Here is an 18,507-nt window from a genome sequence, read left to right as displayed (position 1 = left end):
CCCGGGGATGCCTCGGTGCCTTCTCCTTGCTACCCAAGCAGCGCCCCAGACCCGCTGACTGGCAGGGACCATCCGTGGCCCTCTTTGCATCCACAGGAGGCCTACTCCGTGGCCCGGCAGTTCAACCTGATCCCGCCCATCTGCGAGCAGGCCGAGTACCACATGTTCCAGCGCGAGAAGGTGGAGGTACAGCTGCCCGAGCTCTTCCACAAGATAGGTGGGCTCCTCTGCCCTGCCCGCCCCGCCTCGCCCCGCCTCACCCTTCTGCCCCTCCCCGGCCCCCCTCCCTCTCCTCTGCACCCTCCCAAGCCAGGGCCCTGGGCTTGACCTCGCCTGGCTTTCCTCTCCCAGGAGTGGGCGCCATGACCTGGTCCCCTCTGGCCTGCGGCATCGTGTCCGGAAAGTACGATAGCGGCATCCCGCCCTACTCGAGAGCCTCCTTGAAGGTGAAGAGCGGCTGGGCTGGGGTGGGGACGGGCAGGGCACAGGTCTTCCGGAGAGGTGGGGCCTTGGTGCTGGGCAGGCCTTCCCCGGGCCACTGCTTGCGCGGAGACTTGGGGTGGGTAGGGGGACCTGGTTCGGGGCATGGGAACTTAGAGCTCCTGCTGGCCTGACCCCATGTCTGGAAGGGCTGCCCATCCCAGGGACGTGTCCCAGGTGAAGAGGCCCCTTCACCCCCATCCCATCCTCTGCCGCCCACCTCGGTTCAACATTCACAACCTGGGCTGGGTCCACAGGTGCCATTTGGGATGCCCCCTTAGCTACCTCTACTCTCTCGGCCCATCTCTGAGACCTCTGGCCTGAGCTCAAGGCTGGGGGCTAGAGAGCTTCTTCAGTTGTCACTCAGAGGTGACCCTCTGGGACAGGTGCCCCCCCATAAACGCCTCTGGAGTGGGGACTCAGGAGGGTCTCCAGACTGCAGGGTTTGGGGGATGAGGAGCAGGCAGAGAAAGGCCTGCCCAGGCCAGGGCACATCCAGCCCTGGAGCCCAGGCCCCGGGTTCGAGGGCAGGATGGCCTGTCCCACCCACACTGCCCAACCCACAGTGAAGTCAGGGAGCCCCTGGGAGGCACTGGAGTCCCCCCAGGGATGGGGACAGGTGAGTCCGCACCCCCCAGAGCTGAGGGGAGTGGTCCTCTGGGCCAAAGGCAGCAGCACACCTCCCCAGGCCTCTGGCCTCCTGGGAGGATGACAAGTCAGCACGTCCACCTCCCTGTCCTGGCTCAGGGGCCCAGTCTCAGCTCCCTCACAGTCTGCAGGCTTCAGATGCTACAGGTCCCATCCTTCCAGCTGCCTGGGTGCAGCCCACAGTGGGACATGGTTAGGCCGAGGGTGGAGAGGGGTGCTGCCCTGGCACAAATCATCAGCCATCTGCTGGCAGAGGTGCACGTGACTCTCCTCACCTGTGGGCTGTGTTCTCTGCCCACAACCAGGGCTACCAGTGGCTGAAAGACAAGATCCTGAGTGAGGAGGGCCGGCGCCAACAGGCCAAGCTGAAGGAGTTGCAGGCCATCGCCGAGCGCCTGGGCTGCACCCTCCCCCAGCTGGCCATAGGTAACAAGGCTGGGGCGGGCGGGGTTGGGACCCGTGTCCCTGGGAGACGTTGGGAGTTCTGAGTGCCTGGGCCACCCCCTCCATCAGCCAGCCATGGGTAATGGGGCTCCCACATTCATGTGAGAGGATGGGGGCCCCTGAGCACTTGGGCCACCTCTCCACCCAGGACAGTCAGTGCCAGGGCTCCCCCAGCATCCCCTCATCCAGCACTCCTGAGCGCTGGGCTTGCCAGGTCCTCCTAGGCACCCTTGGCCCCATGGCCAAGAGGCTGGGTCTCCCTGGGTCCAGTCAAGGGCAAGGCGAACCAGAAGGGAACCCTGCAGTGGCTGCGTGTCCCTCACCTGTGGTCTTGCTGCCCCAGCCTGGTGCCTGAGGAACGAGGGGGTCAGCTCCGTGCTCCTGGGTGCTTCCAGTGCGGACCAGCTAATGGAGAACATCGGAGCAATACAGGTGAGTAGGGGCCTGGGGGCCGAGCTCACATCTCCGTCAGTCATTTGTGCCGCACGTATTTGTGGAGCACCTGCCATGTGCCAGGCACTGTTCCGGGAGTCAGGGTTGCGTCAGGGAGCCGCCAGAGAGCCCTGCTCTTGGAGAGCTCGCTTTCTGGCCAGAACAGACAGTAAACACTAAACTTGAGAAATAAGGAAATTTGAATGTGTGTCGGAGAGTGATAAGCAGTATTGGAAAAACTAGAGCAAGTCGGGAGGTGGAGAGAGAGGAAGGGGGCCGTGGGCCCCGTTGAAGGGGTCGTCAGGGGCAGCTTGTTGAGAGAGTGACGTGGGAGGAGTGGGGCATGCACACATGTGGGAAGCGAGCGTTCCAGGCTGATGTGAAGGCGCAGGTGGGCACGAGCCCAGAACCACAGTGAGGCCAGAGGGCCCAGGGGCGAGAGGGGCAGGAGGGGGCAGGTCCCGCCCTCGCTCTAAGGACGTTGGTGATCATTGTTTGTGAGATGGAGCCATCTCGAGATTCGAGATTCGGAGCAGAGGAGGAGCGTGGTCTGACCTAGGTTTTAAAAGGATCCCTCTCTCTGGCTGCTGAGTGGAGGGAAGACTCTGGGGAGCAGAAGGGGAAGCAGGGATCTGCTGTGAGGTGACGACAGTCCTGAGTAGCGAGGATGGCCGTGGTTCGGAGATGGGAGAAGTGGGTAGATCCTGGATTTTGAAAAGTGGGGCCCATGACTGGCTGAACGAGGGTGAGGAAGGACAGAGTCAAAGACTCTGGTTTTGTCACCTGGGAGGGTGGCGTTGCTGTCGGTTGAGGTAGGGAGGGCTGGGCAGAGCAGTTTGGGGGGTCTGGAAGTCCAGCATTCTGGCCCTGAAATCTGCATTTTATGCCGCTGCCGTCCTTCTAGAAGGTTCCAGAGCACTCTGGAGTTTGAGAGGGAGAGTACAGACCAGGCCAGGCTTCCTCTCCTCCCCAAACCTCTGGAATACAAATGCAGCGTGGCCCCCATCTGCTACAGCTGGAGCCTGATGCGATGATGGCGGGACCGGTCTGGGCCAGCAGATGGCTGGATGAATGTCGCCCCACCTTGTCCATGGGCCGGGACGGGCCAGTCTCGGTAGAATTCTGATTAGCTCTCATCTTCGCACACAGGTCCTTCCAAAACTGTCGTCTTCCATTATCCACGAGATCGATAGTATTTTGGGCAATAAACCCTACAGCAAAAAGGACTATAGATCCTAAGAAGCCCCCGGCCGCTGGCCCGGACAGTCTGTTTCCCTCCTAGTCTCTGTCCGCTCGCTTAAGCTGCTCTGAAGCCAAGTCAAGAGTGTGGTTTGCATCAAAATGAAAACAACGCACCAAGATGTCACCAGGAAAAGATCTCTTTGTCGCTGCAAGACACCATCTGCCGCTTCGCAGGACCACTGTCGGACCAGGCCAGGGAGAGGGCACTGATGCGGAAGGACAGTCCATCGGTCCCACCCAAGCCTGCCACCTCTGCTCATCCTCCAAGAAGACAGCACCATGTTCTCCCAGCCACGGCCCTCCTCAGAGGCTCAAGGCCAGGCCAGGCCGTGAGCCGGTTGGGTCCTAGGGGCAGGCAGGGCTGATCTCTCCTTTGTCGAGAACCCCGACCTGGTGTTCAGGGAGCAAAAGAGGACACTGGGTCTGGCTCTTCCTGTGGCCCCCGCTCCCGGGGCCCTGGGTCTCCCTGCTGGGGGTCTCCCCCTTGCCGAGGGCTCCAGGTTCTTTCCAACAGGCCTCACTCCGGATTCTTCCCCTGCCCCCATTTCCACCGCCACCCACCCCAGTGGTCTCTGAGGGGCCTTTCGTGCTGTCCCTTGACCTCCGCCTCCCCCCTTGCGGGCAGGGGCAGGGATCCAGGGGAACTGCTCTGCAGTTGGGGACGCACGAAAAATGTCAGGGTCTGGTTTCTGGCTCATCGCCCTGTCTTCCTCCCTGCGCACAATCAATGAGCCGCGTGGCAGGGAGGCCCAAGTGCTTAGGAGGGGCCTGGGGGAGCGGGCTCCAGCCCAGGTCCCTCCAGGGCCCCACCTGCCGTCCCTGCCAGGTGCCCAGTCCATTGCCCCTCTGTCCTTGAGCCAGAATGCTTTGATGTCATGCATGCTTAGCTGGACTCTGGCTGCTGACCACTCTTGGGGTGGGCCGCCCCTGCTCTGCCCCAGGGTGGTGGCCTTGGGATCTGCAGAGAGAACATGCTGAGACCCTTTCACTGAGGGGGGTCCCTGGGGTTTTCCGTGCTACGTGCCCAGGGGCTGGGGGCCCGAACACCCAGCAGCAGCCCACACAATGTAGGAAAAGACCCCGGGAGTCTCTCCCAGGAGAGATGCCCCTCTGAGGCCCAGATCGGGTGGGGGTGACATATTAGTCTCACGGGGCTAAGTGTCTACATGCTCAGAGCTTGGGACCTGGGCAGGCAGGCTGCAGTGCAGCCCCTGCAACCACTTCCCCACACCCTGTGAGAAGTGAGGACGATGGGGTTGGTCCTTCCCTTCCAGGCCCCACCCCAGCCTGGAACAGCTTGGGGACAGGGAGGGAGGGCAGGACAAGCACAACTGTCAGACCCTTTGCAGCCCCTGCCTGGGGCTGGAGGGATTTGGGGTGGAGGGCCTGCAGCCAGGAGCCCCAGCCCCTGTGGTCCTGGGGGGTACCCCAGCCTTTGCTGGCTATGTAGGGGCTGGAGCCAGGCTCTACAGATGTGCCAGGCCACTCTGTAGGGGCCCCCGTGTGCCTCCCGCCCCACCCGGCACACCCCCAACCCTCATGCTCCGCGGATCCTGCTTCGCCCTTCAGAGAAGCTGCTCCGAGAGGGCCTCCCCGCCCCTCCCTGCATTCGCATTCTCAAAGGGCTTGCTGTCCAGTCCTGCCTGGGCCCAGGCCTGGGAATTGGCTTTAAGAAAGCCGCAAAGGCAGGGGCGGAGGCGGGAGGGGGAGACTTCCTCTACTCCCAACCTTTATGCTGACCCTAGAGGCTAGAACCTTCCCCTCCTCGTAGACCCAGCCCCTGGAGGTCTTCACCAAGTCTCCTACAAGCTTCACCCCGTGGGTGTGGGGAGGGGGCAACGCCTGTCCCAGCAGAGGTCCCGGGCCTGCAGCCACTCCCCACCATCACACAGGGCAGGGGTGTCCTGCTCTGAGGACAGGGCCCCACACTGGGCATTTCGTCCCAGGCCCCCTCAGCCAGTCCCAGTGGCTGGCCGTGCTGAGGGGCCAGATGGCCCACCCCTCACTGGAGAGAGTGGCTGGGCCCCCTCCACACTGCTGCCCCCCTCCCACCCACTGTTGGAAAAGGGACCGGGGCTTGCAGTGGGGCCCGAGGTGGGGGCTTCTGCCCCCATGAGCCACACCCGAGAAGGCTGAGCCCCTGGTGGCCACACGTTTCCCAAACGGAGAAACAAGGGCCCCCAGTTGAGCTCAGCCAAGGCAGAAATGCCCAGAGCAGGACCCAAGCAGCCTCAGGCCCTGGGGCACCATCCACAGCCTGGTTCTGAGGTGTCTTGTTTTTCACACCCACTCGTGGGGAAGACAGGGCTCTGCTTCCTGGGGGAGGGTCCCCCGATTTAGGCGGGGGCTGGAGTGGGGAGGAGGGCTCAGATGGAAGGTTCAGGATGGGCCTGGAAACGGAAGAGCTGGGGGGGGCAGGCACGGAGGGGTGGCCTGGGCCTTGGCACGGGTTTAGGGCCAGCCGGCCTTACCCTACTGGGTTGAGGGAAGCCCACCAGCCACCCGCCAGCCAGCCCCTCGCCTTCCCCTTGAAGCAGAGTGTACCCCGTGGGGTCCCCTCCAGGAGGGCCTGACACAGGAGGCAGACCGGGTCTGGGGGCAGGGGCGGGACCAGTCTTCCTTGTTAGTGACACACGGAGCCCCCACCATTCCTCATCCCAAATCTGTGGTCAATTCCAAGGTCTGGAGGAACGCCAGAGGGACTTGCTCTGTCTCCTGTTCTCTCCCACCCGTGTAAATAATGTGCTTTTTTTCCCCTCCCTTTTTTTTTAATGACTCTGGTTCCTCAGCTAACTGCTTCCCCACGTAGGCAGAGATGCCATACGCCTCGCACCTCCCAATGACACTCAGCCAAGACACAGCCACCGTATTTATGGAATGACAAAATAAAACCCAAGCTCATCGGGGTCTGCGGCCTTCTGCTCCCCTCCTTTCCAGGGTACAAGGCACTCTGGGTAGGGCTGGGCCAGGGGCAGCAGGGAGGGAGGAGGGGGCCGGCAGACAGGCTGAGCCTGGGGCCAAGGGTGGGCTGGGAGATGGGCCCCGGGGAGAGGCAGAGGTTGGGAACTGAGACCTTCCCCATCTCTCCCAAGTGAGGCAGAAATGGAGGTGCCCCACCCCAACACACACATTGTCTGGCTGTTGGGAGGCTGCTGTGCCCTCAGGACAGAGGTCAGAGTCTGCGGAGGCTGTCACTGGGGGCTCGGTGCTTCTCTGATGCAGTGGTCGGTGTTTAGGAGCGCGGGTGGGACAGGCAGATACCATCCCTGCACGCCCCTCCTTGGGGTGCCCCTCCTTCCCAGCGAGCCCAGCACCCTCAAGGGCTGTGTCTTCTCAGGTGGGAGGTGGCTTCAGTGACACCCCATACCCCCCACATCCCTCCCTGGCCCCCCCATCCCTTACCCCCTTCCTATACCAAATGAGAATCTCAGGAAAACACTGATTCAATCCTTTCCCAAAGGATTTATTAAAACACAGAAAACCAAGACATACACACAGTACAAAGTGAAGGGGCTGTGCGGGCTAAGTCTATGTCGGGCCTCCACATCCTCCCGAAGACAGACAGTCACCACTCAGGGGGGCTCAGCTCCAGCCCTGGGCCGGGACCCTCCAACTGGCCCAAAGTGCCAACCCACCCCTCGGCTGGCCTGGGGCTGTACCTGGGGGAAGGGTCCCCTCTCAGCTGGGCCAGATTCCGGCCTGGGCTGCTGGCTCCCCACACTCCGCTCTCTGGCGCAGGGAGCAGAGCAACCCCTCATCTCCAGGCGTGAGCACAGAGGGGCCAGTGGGGGCTCAGGCGCCCATCTCAGTGTTGGGGGTTCAGGACACACACACACACCCAACGGGCCCTTTCTGGGTTATCGTACCTAAAAAAATACTTTGTTTAAAAAAAATCTGAAAACTAAAAAAAATCCAAAAACACAACGCCAATGACTTTGGGCTGATGCACCACAACCTGTAAACTTCTGGAAATATAAAATGGGGCGGGAGCCAGCTTCCTCGACGGAGACTGTGGTGGGCACAGGACAACCGCAGGAGCCGGGGTGGGGGGGCACCCTAGGCCGTGTCCAGGCCAAGACGTCAGCCCCCGCCTCCCAACCCAGCCCCTTCGACCGCCACTGTGCTCCTGCCACACTGTGGAGGTTCTCTGGTCCCCGAGCCCACCCTCTACGCGACCCCCTCAGGTGCTCAAGAGCCCTGGAACAGGACACTTGGGAACAAGGGCTACAGGTGTCGTGGGAGCAAGACTCAGCCAGCCCCCGACCTGGGCTGGGGAACCCCTAGAGGACCCTGGGATGGGACCCCCGACGGGCAGGAGGGAGGCACCTGCACCAGCTGTGGGCATCAGCAGGGCCTTGATCACAATTTGCAGAAAACAAAGGAGCTTCTGCAGGTGGCTTGCAGGGTGGGTCTCCTCACATGGGGTCTCAGGATGTGTTTCCGTGGCATGCACGTGTGAGGGGGGCCCTCCAGACACAGTCGGTCCAACCAACTCCCCTCGTCACCCGGGCGCCCAGCAGGCGATGCTTTGTGAGACCGTGGCCCAAAGGTGGATCAACAGAAAGCTACTCAGCACTGGTTTAAATAATAAGGTGGCTGGAAACAAAAGTGCTGGCTGGCACTTGAGGATCCCGCTTGCACACAGTGACCCTCATTCTGCCAGCAGCAAAAACCAAATCCAGCCTGAAGATGCCAAAGACAGTGGATGCCCCACTCCCTCCACCACCACTTTTGGTAGGAGAAAACTGATAAATCAGGAAGAAAACATTCTTAAGATTCTTTTTCCTCTCCAAAACCAGTCAGCCAGAAACCCACTCCCCAGCTGTCCGCAGCCCCGCTCCCGGGCCTCCAGGGTGCTGATTGTGGAGAGCTGAGCCCTTCCTGGGCCAGGCAGTGCCAAGGGCCAGGTCACCCGTGGGTGCCCAGCTCCGGCCTGGAAGAGGAGAAAGGGGAGACTGGCGAGGCCTGGGAAGGAGGCAGAAGTGGAAGGGTAGAGGGTGTCCTCCTAGGGAGGAGGGCTGGCAGGGACCCCCAGCCCTCAGAGCAGAGCGGTGGAGATGCAGACTCCCGCCCTGCCACCATGTGCCTCCTGGCCTGACACTCAAGACCTGTGCACTGTGGCCAGGAAAGGCCACCACTGTTCCCAAGGGGGCCAGCCCGAGGGCTGACAGCCTGTCTGGGAGGGGAGCATGACAGGGCCCGGGGTGGTGGGGAGGCTCCTGGCAGTCACCTCACTCATGGCCTGAGCCAGGAGCCTCTGCAGGGAGGCACTGACCGGAGAACACAACACGCACGTGCACGTGGGACTGGACGAAGCACAGTGGACAGCAATGACTCTGCCCTTCCCAGAAGGGGGGGGTCAGCCACTGCTGCACGCGTGTCCTGGAAACCTGCGTGCCACTTCCAGGATGCTCCCCACTCCGCCCGCCCGCAATGCTGAGGTGGGGTCGGACTTGGAGATTCCGATCAAGACGAGAGCATGGGGACACCAAGATGAAAGGGGCCTTGGGGTCCAGCCCTCCAGGGTTCAGAGAGCCATTTACAGATGAGGACATCTGGTCTATGAGGGCTGGTTAATCGCCAAATGTCCCCAAGACATGCCCCCAAATCCTGGCCCCAGCCCCAGCCAGGGAGCTGTGCTGAGCCCCTCCTGGTGCCCCTACCCCCAACCCTGGCCCAGCCTGTCTCTTGCTCAGACAAGATTCTGTACCCAGAGCACCTCCCCAGGAAGCCACCTGCTCACGACTTGCAAATCCCTTCCAGGCTGAGCTAGGACCAGAGGGAGCATCAGACACAGAGGCCTAGGCCTGGCCCACTCCCCTGACCCGTCCCAGCGACAGCCATCACAGAGACCACCGGCCGAGGCGGGAAGGGCCGGGATTTTGACGGGGGTTCCTGGCAGGAAACAAGGCAGGAAGCTCCAGTGGGGAGGGCTGGAGAGGCCATCGAGTCCAGTCCCCTGCCTTCAAGCGGAGCTTTCCCCAAGCCATCCGAGAACACAGCGAGAACAACTCATGTGGCAAGTGTCCGGATCTAGGCTTCTCCAGGGACAGGAGGACAGGGTGACTCCAGGCCCCAAGGGGTGGCCTGGTTTCTCCACATCTGTGGCCATGAGGCCGCACAGGGAATATGTACCTGGAGGTGGGTGTGATGGGCCTCCCAGGGCACAGGGCAGGCCAGGGGTTCCTGGGCCACCCTCCATGCCCCTGCGACCTCCCTACTGGGATGCCAACATCACCCCGACAGAGGGCAAGCCCCTCTCCGCAGTTGCCCAAGACAAAGACTCTGGCAGGCCCTACGCCCACACCCGCAGGCCCTACCCCCCGCTGCCAGGCGCAGGGCAGGAGCCACAGGCCCTCCAGTGCTGATGACAGAGTCCAGCGCCTGGGAGACATGCTGGGCCAGGGGGACACAGCTGCTAACAGAGCCCCCTCACCCATGGAGATAGCACATACCTGGTGGTGTCCAGCCCTGGCAGGAAGAGGGGGCAATAAACGCCCTGCCCTGACCCAGGCACTAGCCAGGTCTCTACCCTCAAGACAGGCAGCCGCTCCCCAGTCCTGACCCCTGGCACTGGGGGGACCCCAAGCGGGCAAGGGGCCGGAGCAGGGGCAGTGCAGACAGGACGGAGTGGGTGGGGGCACCGAGGGCTCCCAGGGCAGACGCTGCGTCCTCCCCCGCAGGGCCAAGTCCATGGGCTGCAGGGCTTCCAGGAGCTTCCCTTCGGTCCGGAGCCCGTCGACAGAGGGATGTAAGTGCTGCAGGTCAGATTCCTCCACACGTCACTCAATTTTATCAAGACAAACGAGTTCAAGTCTTCAATAGGAAAGTGCAAAAGATGTACAAATAAATGGAATCTCTTCTACGAAGTCGTTCTGGCAACAGTGACCGAGGGGCACATCCCGGTGTGGCGTGGGCATGACGCCGTGTGGAACACTCGAGTTACGATGAGGTGGCACTTCTGGGCTCTGGCCCAGCAGAGCAGGGCCTCGCCCCCCGTGTGACAGCATTACTCAGTTTCCCTTTCTGTCCCAAGGTGGCATGGCTCCTAGAAAGGTGGCAGCTTTTCTCTCCTGTGGGAGTCAGGCAGCTGGCCCGGCAGGCGTGGCTGCAAGGGGCAGATCACAGGTCATGCAGCTGGGCAGTCAGGTCTCCACTCAGGGAGAAGCACCTGTCACCTGTCACAGCCACCGTGATCAGTGGGGGCTCCCAAGCCAAGACTGCGCAGCCTGAGGTGGGCCAGGCTGTGGCCACACCCAGGGGACTGGCTTGGTGGAGGCTGACAGCCCAGATGGAAGAGGCCAGGCTGAGCTGCCGGCTTCTCAGAAACAAGCTCCCTCTCCTAGCCAGTGACACTCCCCACCTCGACCCTGAGCCACCTTCCTGGTCCTGGGCAGGGGCAGGGGTGGGCTGAGAGGACAGGTGATGTCCTGGGGTACCCATCATCAACAGGCAGTGGACGTAGAACAGTGGAGACAGGGTTCCAGACTGGGGGCCACGATCCCTGACTCACTGCCATGGACATGCGTGCACACCGTCACATGTGTGCACACCAGACACACCAGGCCCAAGAGGGTCCCCAGGGCAGAGGCACCTGGGGCAGAGGGTCTCCAGGCAAGTGGGCAGCTCCTTCGCAGTGAAGGCCCCAAGGCTCAGGGGTGTGAATCCAGCGCATGGACCAGGGCTGATCTGGGCCAGGCTTGACTCACCAAGCTGAAGGACAGTGGACCATCCAGGGGCAGCCTTACCTCAGCTGGAAATGAGCGCTGCAGCAGAGGGAAGTCGCGGGGACGGCTAGATGTCTGTCCCAGAGAGAGAGAGAGAGAGAGAAAGCCTCGGCTTGCCTGGGGCCGTGGTGGGCAGGTGGGGCCGCGGGCCCCCTGTGCATGCTGCCCGAAGCAGACGGGCACCTACCGGTCACATAGGGCCCCAGGGGCATCTGGTTGTAGTTGACAATCCCTCCCGGTCCAGGGCCCCGGAAGTTGGGCCCAAAGTTGTTGTTGTACATCTGGGAGGAGCCGAAAGCGCCCTGGAGGCAAGGACTCAGGTTTAAAGGTCACAGTCGTGCACCCCCAAGCCAAAGGCGCCCAGGATGTGCGTAAGTGGGACGTGGGCCCGGGGCATGCGGCCGAACCTGACCTGCTGGATGGTGGGGTCACCAGCTCGGTTGGTCAGGCGGCTCAGGATGCTGCGCTCCGACATCTGGAGGCGGGCAGCCACTGGGGGGATGCGGGACAGCATGGAGGGCAGGCGAGTCACATCAGCCTTCATGTCGCTCAGCAGCTCCTCCAGCTGGTTCAGGACTGCGGGCAGGAGGTGGGAGGCGAGAGGAGTGCAAGGCAGGCAGCCCAGGCTGCTGCTTATTTGCAAGGGGGTGTTACTGCACTCCCAGGACAGCAGACACCAGGGGGTGCTCCTCACCCGGCCCCCCAGACCCGCACAGCCAAGAGATGCCAACTGGGAGAAGAACGGGGTTTTCCAAAGAGCTTCTCCCTGGGGCCCGAGGGCTGCAGAGACGAGAGCCGGAAACTGACCCAACCCTGGGCTTCCCCCCAGGCCCCGAGTCAGCCTCCCGGCTCCCAGGAAGGCCTGCAGCCCTGGCCCACCGCGGGGGACAGGGCGGGAGGCTCACAGGCAGAGCCGCCTCAGGAAACATCTCCCAGACAGAGCAGGGGCCGGCGAGGCCAGGGACTCTCGTGTGAGCTTGGCCTTGGCTCACCCCATCCCCCCAGCCAGCTTGGGAGCTTCCTGAAGATTTGGAGCACAAGGGTCAAAGGTCTGAATCCAGGAGATCTTGGGCAATTACTTCACCTCCCTGAGCTTCAATGTCCCCATCTTTAAAATGGGATAATAAACCTCACCACTTACAGATATTGCAAGAATTAAAGATACAACATATTTAAAGGATATTGTCAGGGCTTAAGGGACTGGGAAACAGACTGTGCCATCCTGGCCAGGAGGTACGCCCTGTGGGCTGACGTTCTGTCCCCAGCCCCGGCCCCGCTCAGAGCCCTCATCTACGGCCGAGGATCCACTGGGCAGGAGGAGGGCGCTGAGCCGGCTGCCAGGAGGGACTCGCTCACCCTTGTGCAGGACGGCGTTGGCAGGCTTGTTCCCGGCAAGGGACTCCTTAGACAGGTGCTGGTGGCTCTCAGCAAGGCACTCCACCTCGGCCAGGCGGGCGTTGAGGGCCATGGCTGGGTGGTTGGGATCCTGGGTCATGTTGAGGTACGCAGCCCTCCGGAGTTGCTCCTCGATGACCAGCGCCTGCTCCAGCAGCTGGCGGGCAGGAGGACTGAGTGTTGGCCTGGCCCCCTCCTCCATCAGCACCCACCCACCCGGGCCAGGGCTCTGGCAGAAAGGAGGGAGGGAGGACACATTCCTATGCAGCGTTCCATCCTCTTCTGATCTCCGCTACCCCTTGGAGCCCTCACCAAGTTGGGTTCTCTGCGCCCATCACCCAGGGCAGAGACACTTGCCCAATGGGCCTGGCACAGAGGAAGGATCCAGCACCCTGTTACTTGATTGACTAAAGCACTCCCTTTCGTGGACAGCCAGGTGTAAGTCCAGATGTAAGAGGAGGGGATGGCTGCTCGCTAACTCCTTCGCCCCAGGCCCTCGTGTAACCTGCCCCTCTTGCAGCCCCCTCCCCACAGCCTCAGGCCCTGCCAAGGACCGACCTTGAACCTGCGGGCCAGGAACTTGTTCTTCATCTCCAGGTAGTTGCCCTTGTGGATCTCAGACTTGAAGGGCTCGTTGAGGATCATGTATCTGGGGTCGTTCTGGATGTCCTGCCAGCGGGCGTAGCCGTGCCTGGGTGCGGCACCGTTAAGGGCAAACCTGGCCAGGGGGCAGGAGGCGGAGGGACCAGCCCAGGGTTCGGAGTCCTGCCTGTGTGCTCTTGGGCAAGTCATTAACTTTGGGGGCAAGATGAGCATGTTGATGACGATGATGTGACAATCAGCAGACACTGACAGGTGCCCTCGGGGACCCAGACATGGCACTGAGGCTTCACCATGTTAACTCCTTCATCCCAACAACCCAGGCAGGGGAAATGTTCAAGACCTAACCCCTGTACCTGTGACTGTGACCTTATTTGGAAATAGGGTCTTTGCAGATATAATCGAGTTAAGAAGGGGTCATACTGGGTTAGGATGGGCACTAATCCAAAGACTAACATCCTTATAAGAAGAGGGAATCTGCAAACAGACACAGAGACACCCAGGGAAGACGGTGATGTGACGACAGGGACAATGACTGCAGGGATGTGGCGGCTGCAAGCCAAGAACGCCAAGCATGACGGCCACCGCCGAAGCTGGCAGAGGCATGGAAGGGTCCTCCCCCAGGGTCTCCAGAGGGAACAAGGAGACTCAGTAAAGTCCTCTCGCCCAAGGCCCCGCCTGAGTGAGGGGCAGAGCCGGGCTGTGAACCCAGGCAGGCTGGCGCCGAACACCTTAACCTCCACAACAGGGATCAGCAAACCACAGCCCACGGGCCAAATCCAGCCCACAGCCTGCTTTGTAAATAAAGTTTTATTGGAACACGGCCACGCTCACTGGTTTACGTATTGCCCGTGGCTATTTTTTGCTCCAGTGGCAGAGCAGAGCAGTCACTCTGCAAAGCCTGAAACATTTGCTCTCTGGTCCCTTCCAGGAAAGGCTTGCCAAGCCCTGTTCTACAACACTCCACCCCCTGGTCTAAGAACCAGCCCCACTCAAGGCTGTCATGAAGGCCAGCTCTGCCGGGGGCCCTCCCCAGGGGGCTGTGTGCCTCTCTCCTTGCCTCTGGGAGGTCTGTGCTCGAATGTCCCCTTCTCTGACCATCCCACTGGAAAATGCAACCCCCACGCCAAACCTCCCCTCACCCTCGCCTGCTTTACCACATTCCGTTGAACCCCACACCTCCCTAACTCACGGTATTCACCGTCTACCCCCAGGAGGATGCCACCTCCAGGTGGACGGGAATTGGGGGCTGTTTTGTTCCTGGCTGCATCCTCCATTCCTGACACATGGTAGGTGATCAGTAAAGACGGACTGACTGAATGAAAGCGCTTCGTAAATGGTGAAGCGCCCTTCAGGCATCATTCCTGGGAGGAGGTGCACTCGGGATCATGTAGGAGTTAGGAGCATTTGTTGGTTTGTTGTAGAGTGAGATAGATGGGCTGTGATTTATTAGCTGTGTGTCCCTGGGCAAGTCACTGGGCCTCTCTGAGCATCAGTTTCCTCCTCTGTATAATGGAGATCATATGAGTGCCCCTATTGGAAGGCTGCTCTGAGGATGAAGAGAGGACTGAGCCTAAAGGGACAAGCTGCTGCTGTGGTCATCATCATCGTCATCGTCACGTCATCATCATCACCAGGAAAAGGTCTCTGGTGCCTGGTCAGGGGCGCTGGCTCCTGACTCCTCACGCCACATGCCCACGTCCCTCCCTGAGGTCCACACAGGAACAGGCCTGGGTCCTGCCCGGCCTGGCGCGGACAAGGATACGTCACGATGCCCGCGAGCAGCCAGTAGTCATGGCGCCGGTGCCAGATGTCATAGATTTTCCCCGAGGACACAGCGGCACGTTCCTCATTCTGCCACAGTGTGTGCAGCTCTGAGAAGCCAGCCAAGGGGAACAGAATGAGAGGTGCCCCCCGGTCCCTCACACAGAGGTGGGCCCAGAAAAGCCTCTCCCTCAGTGTTCCAGCGTTCTAGGAAAGGTTATGCTATGGACTTTTATCAACCACTCACACTTCAGTATAAAAGAACCATCTGCCCAGACTCCTGGGATCCACAGTCAGGCAGGCTATGACACAAAAAGCCCCGGCTCCCTGCCCACTGCCCCACCCCAATACCTGTGAAGCCCCCATCTGCAATGTTGAACATGAACTTGAACTTCCCATTCTTGTCCTCCTTCTTCCCCTCCTCATCTTCCTCTTTGTCACCATTTTGCTGTGTTTCAATGGGCTCCTTCTCTTCCGCTTTGGAGTCATCTGTGGGAGGACAGACCCACATTCATCCATCCATCCAAAAGCCACTGCCCAGGGGCCTCTCTCTGCCAAGGGCTGGGCACCCAAAGGCAAGCAGGAAAACGCATTTCCCCACCCTCAAGGGGCTCCCAGCCCGGAGGGATTTGAGATGGACGAGCCGGCAGCTCCCTCTCTCCGTCCTGAGCAGGGAGGCTGGCTCCAGGCCCGAGTACCCCTCCCCCACCAAGCCAGGACCACCCAGAACAGCAGGAGAGCACTGTGAAAAGTGCAGCTTATGTTCAAGGACGCAGCACTGCCTTAGGGGTCTGCTCTGAGGATGACTGTTCCAGAACATTCCAGCAACAGAGGTACACAAAGGTTCTATCTGAGCCCCAAATTCTCCAGGCCGAGCTCCCAGACCAGCTCTCCTTCCTTCTACTGGTGGCTGGGGCCACAGGAGGGGTCAGGAGGTGGGGTGGGGAGGCATAAGGCTGCGAGGGGCTGGCGAGTCCCGGCTCCCACCCACTAGCTCCAATCAGGGCCAGGGACCCAGAGGACTGTGGCTAGGAGGCCACAGGAGGCCCAACAGAGTCCAGACAGTGCCCGCAAGAGACCAGGGGACACAGGACAGAGCACACACAAGAGCCCCAAACCTGGCCTGAAATCGCTGCCATCCCCTCTGCTGTGAATCAAGCTTAGTTCCAGCTTGTCCAGAATTTTCTCCTTCTCAGGAAGTACTTCTTCTGTAAGACAAAGGGTGTCCAGGAGTGGGGAGGAGTCCAGGAAGGGCAGAGGGGACTCTGGGCTGGTGGCTTTCCAACTCTGTTTCTGCCACGCACAGAACTCTATCCACCATTTTAGTCAGGAGTGCAACAAGTGCCACCAAGGACAGCTCCTCTGGGGAGGCAGTTCGGGGGCATAGACCTCCTGGAACCCACCCATAGGCTTACCCATCCCCTCTCATCCCCATCCCAGCAGCAGCCCTCCCCCCCAACTCTCAAGGCACAGTCTCAGCACTGGGCCCTGGGCTTCTGGAAACAGAGGGGGACATTCCCACTACCCAGGTGACATGGGATTCCCATGGACCAAACAATCCCTGATGAAAATGCACCCAACCAAAACTTAGAAAACAATTATCCATCCACCAGAGAGACAGAAAAAAGAAGGAAGAGAAACCATAAGAAAAGGCGAGTCCAAAAAAAACAAAAATTAGAAAAAGCCAGATAAAACTTCTAGAAATGAAATACACAATCATTAACACTTTAAACATTTCCATTGCAGATTTCTAAGATGTCGCCAAGACTTCCCGGCCCTGGAGTACAAGCCTTGCATAGTCCTCGGGACTGTGGATGTGATGGATTCTACTCCTGTGAGTCATGAGATGAGACACAGGTGATTGTAAACGAGGGAGATTATCTGGGTGGGCCTGACCTCATCACACCTCGGACTGGTCACAGAAAAGGATGGCAGAGATTCGAGGCATGAGGGGGATCCAGGGCACCATTGCTAGCTTGAAGATGGAGTGGGCCCTGTGGGAAGGAACACACATGGCTTCTAGGTGCTGAGAACAGACCCCGGCTGACAACCAGCAAGGAACTGGAACCTTCAGCCCGCCAACCCCAAGAAGCTGAAGTCAGCCATCAAGAACGGGCTTGGAAGCAGATGTTTCCCTCAAGCCTCAAAACGAGAACTTGGCCCAGCCAAACCTTGATTTCGGTCTTGCGAGACCCTCTGCAGAGAACCCAGCCCCGCTAGGCCAGACTCTGACCACAGAATTGAGAGCTAATAAACGGGTGTTGTTTATGTGGCTAAATTTCTAATAATTTGTTTTGCAGACATAGGAAATAATACAAATGGGTAGGTTAAAAACAGCTGTATAAAGAAAGCAGAGCCTGAAGGGAGACCTGAGGATGACTCAAACAGCCTTACAGAGAGATGGGAAACAAGCTGGAAGGAAATGATGTGAAAGACGCGTCAACCCCCATCTTTTGCGAACCTCGTACTGGGCTTTCTTTTCTTCATTGCATTTGGAGCCTGTTGTTGAACAAGACGTATGTCTGTTTATTGCTGATCGCCTGTCTCCCCCACTAGAATACAAATGGCAGGGAAGGCTTTGCTATTTCGGTTCACTGCTCATGTCCCCAGTGCCTAGGACGGCACCCAACACACAGCAGGCCTTCAATACATATTTGTTGGATGAATGAATGAATCGATAAATAATACGAATACCAGGAGAAAATAAATATAATGGGGGCAAAGACAATTTTCAAAGAGGGAATCACTGAGAATTTGCCCATAGTTGATGTAAGACATAATATTCAGCTTTAAGAAGAACAGTCAGTCACAAGCAAGATAAATAAAAACTTCATTGTAGTGAAACCGCACATGACTAAAGACAAACAATATCTTAAAAGTGGTCTTTCAATGTTAGAAAAGACAGAAAAGGCAGATTTCCTACAAAGAAGCAACAATTACCCTGAGAGTAGTCTTTCTCAGCAGCAAATGGAAGCCAGACGATAAAAGGAATAACATCTTCAAAGTGCTGAGGGAAAATCCCCATCCCACCTTGAATTTTGCTATTATTCAAGAGTAAAGAAAAAGTAACATAATGAGAGAATTTGCCAAAAGCACCACTCTAGGGTGCACTTCAGGAAGAAGGACATTGAACGAAGCAACGACCCACAGATAAACAAATATGAGACTGCCAAGAATGTGGGAAGTCCTAAATAAGGACCAAGATTGAGAAATAAGCATAATAACTAATCCAGAGAATTAAAACAAGCTGAAACTAAAACACTGGGCAACAGCACCCAGAAGATGGAAAGGGAGTGGGTTAGAGCTAAAGTTGTCTGCAGCCCTTACAGCGTTCAGGAGGGACACATGCCACAAATTTAAGAGTACGAAACAGAGTTGACTATAAACTCTCCAAAGGAGTTGAAGAGAAAAAAGGAAATATAAAGAAAATTTGATCAATCCTAGAGATGCAGGAAAGGAGAAAAAAGAAAAAACAAAGCAAGGGTAATCTAAAGCACAAAATAAGAGAGTAGAAATTCATCCAAACACCTAGCTACTACAATAAATGTAAAGAGATTAAACTTGTCAGCTAAAAGATAGAGATTCCATGATTAGATTTAAAACAAATTCCTACTATACACTGTTTACAAGGGACATACCTAAAACGTAATTACATAGATTAAAAGTAAAGGAATGAAAGAAAGTACTCACAAATCACATATCTGATAAGGAATATGTATCCATAAAGGAATCATACAACTCAAGAATAAAAATACAAATAACCCAATTAAAAAAT

General features: G+C 58.6%; 2 protein-coding genes across 30 annotated transcripts in view; one reads left to right on the top strand and one right to left on the bottom strand.

Annotated features, from left to right (window-relative positions):
• The window catches only part of KCNAB2 (potassium voltage-gated channel subfamily A regulatory beta subunit 2), a 91,093-nt gene extending 84,940 nt beyond the window's left edge, over positions 1-6,153 (top strand). For all 19 annotated transcript variants that reach the window (XM_070611084.1, XM_070611076.1, XM_070611079.1 and 16 more), the window contains 5 exons: positions 97-217; positions 352-446; positions 1,434-1,554; positions 1,916-2,004; positions 3,154-6,153. In XM_070611084.1, the coding sequence (XP_070467185.1) occupies positions 97-217; positions 352-446; positions 1,434-1,554; positions 1,916-2,004; positions 3,154-3,243 (516 nt within the window). In that variant the 3' untranslated portion in view covers positions 3,244-6,153. The remainder of the gene's footprint in view (positions 1-96; positions 218-351; positions 447-1,433; positions 1,555-1,915; positions 2,005-3,153) is intronic.
• Positions 6,154-6,688: 535 nt separating this feature from the next.
• The window catches only part of CHD5 (chromodomain helicase DNA binding protein 5), a 66,788-nt gene continuing 54,969 nt past the window's right edge, over positions 6,689-18,507 (bottom strand). For 4 of the 11 annotated variants that reach the window (XM_070611018.1, XM_070611024.1, XM_070611023.1 and 1 more), the window contains exons 34-42: positions 15,851-15,940; positions 15,084-15,221; positions 14,734-14,842; positions 12,927-13,059; positions 12,330-12,525; positions 11,386-11,549; positions 11,161-11,275; positions 10,995-11,048; positions 6,689-10,354 (exon numbers count right to left, since the gene is read on the bottom strand). In XM_070611018.1, the coding sequence (XP_070467119.1) occupies positions 11,041-11,048; positions 11,161-11,275; positions 11,386-11,549; positions 12,330-12,525; positions 12,927-13,059; positions 14,734-14,842; positions 15,084-15,221; positions 15,851-15,940 (953 nt within the window). In that variant the 3' untranslated portion in view covers positions 6,689-10,354; positions 10,995-11,040. Of the gene's footprint in view, positions 10,425-10,994; positions 11,049-11,160; positions 11,276-11,385; positions 11,550-12,329; positions 12,526-12,926; positions 13,060-14,733; positions 14,843-15,083; positions 15,222-15,850; positions 15,941-18,507 lie in introns of all 11 variants that reach the window. The other 7 variants (XM_070611021.1, XM_070611026.1, XM_070611029.1 and 4 more) reach the window with 3 other exon arrangements.

This window comes from Equus przewalskii, chromosome 2 (genome assembly GCF_037783145.1).
Source record: "Equus przewalskii isolate Varuska chromosome 2, EquPr2, whole genome shotgun sequence".
Lineage (NCBI taxonomy): Eukaryota > Metazoa > Chordata > Mammalia > Perissodactyla > Equidae > Equus > Equus przewalskii.
Note: the sequence above shows the minus strand (reverse complement) of the source record. Positions and strands in the feature narration are given on the sequence as shown.